The sequence below is a fragment of the Emydura macquarii genome, unplaced genomic scaffold (assembly GCF_026122565.2).
Source record: "Emydura macquarii macquarii isolate MOO-44397 ecotype Brisbane River unplaced genomic scaffold, CSIRO-AGI_Emac_v2 contig_2362, whole genome shotgun sequence".
NCBI lineage: Eukaryota > Metazoa > Chordata > Testudines > Chelidae > Emydura > Emydura macquarii.
The window spans coordinates 189,564-195,563 of record NW_027132499.1 but is presented as its reverse complement, the minus strand read 5'-3'; the positions used below and the strand labels follow the sequence as shown (position 1 = coordinate 195,563).

The 6,000-nt window shown below is 37.1% G+C and overlaps 1 protein-coding gene across 1 annotated transcript in view; it reads left to right on the top strand.

Moving 5' to 3' along the window:
• Positions 1–1,595: 1,595 nt before the first annotated feature.
• Positions 1,596–6,000, top strand: part of MXRA5 (matrix remodeling associated 5) — a 28,891-nt gene continuing 24,486 nt past the window's right edge. The window contains exon 1 of the mRNA XM_067560991.1: positions 1,596–1,801. Coding sequence (XP_067417092.1) covers positions 1,596–1,801 — 206 coding nt within the window. The remainder of the gene's footprint in view (positions 1,802–6,000) is intronic.

Here is a 6,000-nt window from a genome sequence, read left to right as displayed (position 1 = left end):
AAAAAAATTATTATTATTATTATTTTTGTTATTGAGCTATACAATATTTAGAATGCTTAAAAAAAGTCATCTTGTACTGCACTGAAAGAAGAATAAGTTTTATTCCAGATTAGGTTTATTATTAGTAAGAATTATTCTAAATTTAACAATTTCAATGTTTTAAGTATAGTTTGCATTATTGTCATTCATTTTCTGTTCTTAATTGGAGAAAAAATTGATGGAGTCTATAATTTCCCACTTAAAAGTTTGATTCTTGATCTTGCTTAGCAAGTCTTGTTGTAACTTATGGTTGACTCCTGCAAGAATTATTTAAAAGGAAATGGAAGTTTACTACTTTTCAAAAGAAAATGAAATGTATAAGGTATTTTAACATGACAGCTTTCACTAAAGGAAACACCTAAATAAGTGCATAGTTCTTACACACTTTATGAAGTATTTTTGTAGAGAATAGTAACTGTCTTATTAACTTGACCACAGACATTTGAGAAACCTTTTCATCTTGATGATGAGTTTCTTCTTTGAATTATAATGGCTTGCATATCATGTTGGTAGAAAAAGAATGACAGTCTTTTATATTCTGTAGATTTAAGAAATTTGACTTTCATATGAAGGATAATAGTTTGATGTAGGCAATACTGGATGAGGTTTTGATATAGCTGAAATCCACATGCCACTATAGACTTGGATGAGTGTCCTTCATTGTCACACTAGGTTATACAACAATAACAACAACATTAATAAGTTGTCTTTCTGTGGCACCTTTCATCTGAAGAACTCAAAGCACTTCATAAAGGTCTAACAATTAGAGCTAACATTTTCAACTTGTTTGCCTGAAGCTAGTCTCTTCAATCTATAGTTAGGCACCCAAGTAAATTATCTGATTTTCAAATGTGCTAAATCCTCAAAGTCAATGACAGCTGCAGGTTCTGAGTAGCTTTGTAAAATGTGGATAGTTATTGAGGTGCCTTAATATGAATTTAAGAGCTTAACTTCTGGAACCCAAGTCTGAAAATGTTTGCTTAAGTTTTATAGATGTTAAGGTCAAACTTTTAACACCTGGGTGCTTAAACTTCCTCCTACCTCCATGTTTAGGCTTCTAAATAAATGGGTTGGTTTTAGAAGTCCTGATTATCCATAGCTCCCATTGAAAGTTTTGGCTTAAATGACATTGCATAGCAACATCAGACAGAAATTGAGTGGTAAAGTATATAATGACTTCTAGTTCTCTGCCCTAAACTACTAGAGAATGCCTTCTCCCATAAAAGTTATATGTGTAAACCAAAAGTATAAAATATTTCACCATAGGAAAATAGAAAATGAGTTTAATTATAGTAAAATGGAAATGAGGGAAAAATTTGACTTTGAAATAGCAAATAACTTGAAAGAAAAACTCTTTTCACACCATATTTGCTATCAGATTGCATAGAAATAGATTTGTACAAAGTTTCTCCTACATTTTCTCTATTCTATAGATCAGTCAGGAATTCTTAACAAAAGTAGTTCCTATAGAAGCCATCATTTAAGTGATCATGCTCTAAAAATGTGTTTATAAAGATAAAAACATTTTCTTTTACAAATAAAACAGGTACAGCGAAATGAAGACAACTGCGAAGATGCAAAAGAGGGCAAATTTGGGGGCACTATCCGTGGTGCTGATTGTGTCTCTGGGGCTTCCACAAATCGCTTTTCCATGTCCGCACCCATGTGCCTGTTACGTTCCCACTGAAGTTCACTGCACATTTCGATCTTTGGCAGCAGTGCCAGCAAGAATCTCTAAACATGTGGAAAGAATCAATTTGGGGTTTGTATTGCAATTTTACTGAACAGTTTTACATTCTCTGTGTTTAATCCTATATCGCTCAGCACACATGCTGTATGGTGAAAGTGTTGTGTATCCTTGATGAGCAGAATTGCAATTGTGGATGATTATTAATAACTGCTGTAGTTCAAAATGACATCAGAGTCATTGGTAACAAGGATATTTTGGTCAACCCTCATTTTTCAAGATCCAATATTTTTTCCAACAAAAATTATTGCAATGGGAATTATTATTAAATGTTACACACAAATTTAAATAACATGTTATGAGCATTGATAAAACAAATCCAATGCTTTCAAGTCTATACAGATGAATATTATTCCTGAGATTATATTCTGTTAAGAATTTTTGCATGAATACAGTATCCAGGCAGGTAACACTTTGTATCATATCTGGAATAAGACGTATTTTAGAGAAATATTGCACCCAATGAGAAATTGATGGCTGCACTGGTAGCACATCTCTTTTGGAAAATAACTTCAAAACAATATTCAAAACCAGAAAAAGTCTATAACTTATGAGTGATAGTTTGGATGTTGATGTAATTGCTCTACTGAAGCTGAAAAAAGAATCTCTGTACATCAAATAGTATTCATTTTAGAGGAGGACCTATTTATATATGGCATCCTATTATATTTGCATAGCTTTTACAGTCTTTCCATTGCCCATTATGAAATCAATGGGACTACTCACAGAATAATATATTCCAGAGGGGTAGCCGTGTTAGTCTGTATACAGCAAAAACAACGAGAGTCCTGTGGCACTTTGAAGACTAACAAATTTAATTTCTGCAGGCATAAGCTTTTGTGGGCTGCAATCCACTTCATCAGATGCAAGAAATAGAAATCAGATAGGGGGTATTAATATACATCCAAGGGTAAGGAACAACAATGGGGAGGGTAGGTGTTAACAAAGTCCATTCAGTTAGAGTAGGCCTACTGACAACTATTGATTAGAAGGTGAGAATATATAACTCACACAATATGGAAGGTGTGTCCAGTTGGGACAGATTTATTACCCGCTTTCATTGCTCCAGTGGTGCAAAGGACTACAGCATTAGCCTAGATCTGGCCTGTGATTTTTTCAGACCATCTGCTATCACTATCATTTTTAATGGTCCCCATTTAGAAAATAAACTGTATGCACAAATAAATGGGGAATAAATCCTAAATTACATGAAACAGATATGGTACCCCAGGAAGTCATTTGAGCTTGTTGTCTCAAAGTTGTAGCCAGACAAGCTGAAACGAAAAGAAGTCAAATTCTATTCTGCCATGTGTGCACTCCTCCAGTTGTCCCTAAAACTGTTGGTGAACCTTTGATTGGAAAATGCAAAAATTATTGAATGTTCACAGGAGCCAGTGTAATTAGATAAAATTACATCCAAAAATCTGTGCTAAAAGAACAATACGGTTGCAAAGTCTTTTCTTTCTTTCTTTCTTTCTTTCTTTCTGCTGCTTTTCCTGGTGAGGGTCGCAGTGGCAGCCTGAAGAGTAGGGAGAACCAGGCCTCCCTTTCTTCTGCAATCATCCAGCTCCTCTGGGAGATCCTAGGCCAGCCAGGAGATGTAATCCCTCTAGTCTGTCCTGTGTCAGCCTTAGGGCCTCCTCCCAGTGGAACGTGTCCGGTATAGTTCCAAAGGAAGCCTATCAGGTGCCCAAACCACTTCAGCTAACTCCTCCTGATCCAGAGGAGTAGCAGCTCTACACCAAGGCTTTCCCGAATGGCTGAGCCTCTCACTCTATCTTGGAGAGTTAGCCCAGCCACCCTGCAGAGAAACCTCATTTCCGCTGTTTGTATCTGCGATCTCATCCTTTTAGTCATTACCCAAAGTTCATGACCACAGGCGATGAGTGGGATGTAGATTGAATTGTAAACCAAGGCAGCAGATTGCAAAGTCAAGCACTCAAAATTTAGGAAATGCCAGAGTTAAGGTTGCCTGTGAAAAGTTAATTTCCCCTTTGTGCATATGCATTGTGATACAATCTTTAATTACAAGATTGCATACTATTTTTTTCCACTGAAACCTTACAAAATAATTCAGTCTAAGGCAAACATATGACATGGAAAATTTCAGACCACACAATTAATATCTGGCAAAATTATAAACAATTGAAAACAGCATCTTAGATGGAAATTTTTAAGCAACCTTACCTATAGACATCTCTACCAGCTCTACCTATAGAAACTATGGGGAGATCTTTCCCCAAAGATTTGCTCACAGAGGGCACCATCTATAGGTGGGTTCCCTTCCTAGTATGGAAAAGGAATGAGGATCAGACATCTCCATGGCAGCACTCCCCACCTCCTTTCCCCAGATCCATGGCCCGTTCCTCACCAGATGGGGGTAAACCCTATCTCCCAGTCCAAATGGTTTTTGTAGGAGTTCATGTTTAGGCCCCGCCTGCAGATTTTACTACAGGGAGGAGAGATATGCTCTCTATTATTTGGTTGGTTTATCCCTTATTTTGTGAATGAACTTAGTTCTTATGAACCAGACCTAGTGAAAACAAGCCTTAATCAAGCTTTTATATAGAATTCTGTTTCAGTCCTTATTACAGTAGTCTTGGTTTACTAACCTTCGGACTACCTTAGTCATATACTGCAAATCATGATGCTAAGTGCATTTGCTGTTGTTTTTAGAGTTGGGTGAAATATTTAGAGTTGGGCCTAAATATTTTCAGCCAAAAATGCAGATTCAGCTACACCAAATCATTTTGTGAATTCCTGTCGATTTTGCCAATTTGTTTCAGTCAAAAAAAAAAGCAAAACAATCAAAACATTTAGTTTTGACATTTTCAATACAAAATATTTAGATTTTTCAGTTTGAATTTACTTTTCATTGAAAAATGTCCTTTAACTTTTTTTAAAAAAAATCCAATAAAAACATTTTAAAATGGTCAAAATTAAAATGAAATGTTTTGATTTTGTTTAAACAAAATGCTTAACTGTACTTGAAACTATTTTTCCAATTTTCAGAATTGCCAGTGAACTGCAAAATGTTATTTGCACAACTGTAGTTATTAATTATGATTATTGGGCCAGATCCTCAGTTGACGTTCAGAAATTAACACAGATATGCTGATTTACACTAGCTGATTATCTGGCCTATGGTTGTTCAGTGCCAATGGTGCAAGCTTTTTGTTGTGCATAGATGGGAAATAGGCTGAAAACACTAACTGTTTTTCTACAGAGTGGTTTAATCGGAAGCTTTTTCGTGTGGGTCAGGAAACTAACAGTACTCAAGTCTCACCAATAGCATACACACACAATACTTGTCCCATTTTCATTTCACATGAGATGAACACACGGCACAGTTTGCTGCCAATTGAGGGCGTAGCATTCTCCAGGGATATCCCATGGTTCTTTGCGTCACAGTTGAGCAGCAGGATTCGGGGATGATTTTTGCTGTGAATTTTGGGACATCAGATAGGTTCAATTTATTTTAAAAAATTCCCATGTTTCCACTGTCTCCATCTCATACTTCCTTTCTCGGCTGGTGTGTGCCATTTTCAAATTGCTGTCAGCCACACAGACCCAACAATGCTCCATGCCGCTATGGTGACAAGCATGAATACGCTCAGGAGATTATTGATGGTTTTGCATGCGTGGGGTTCCCAAAGTGTACTGGGGCAATTAATGGAACCCGTATACCTATCATTCCCCACCCCTCTGGGCACAGAATTTATAAACAGAAAGGGGTATTTCTCCAAAGAGCTCAAAGGAATGGTTGACCACTGCGGCAGGTTTACAGACATAAATGCAGTGTGGTCTGAGAGTGTCCAAGATGCTAGGATCTTTCAGAACGCAGTACTATTTAAATTAATGGAGAAAGGACAGTTTGCCCCAGGAGCACTATCCACATTAATAGTCTGGAGGTTTGTCTGGTTATTCTGGGTGACTGGGCTTATTCCCTGATTCCCTAGCTACTGAAGCCATTCACAGGTCACTTGGACAGAAGGAAGAAACATTTTAACTATCACCTGAGCAGCTGCAGAATGGTTGTTGAGTGTGCATTTGACCACTTGAAAGGTGGATGGGGCTGTTTATGGAATCAAAAGGAAAAAAATGTTCCAGCCATTTGAACAGCATGTTGTGTTTTGCACAGTATTTGTGAGAGCCAGGGAGAAAGCTTTACCGAAGGGCAGGAGGCTGAGGTGTGGGGACTTGCTCGGAGATTT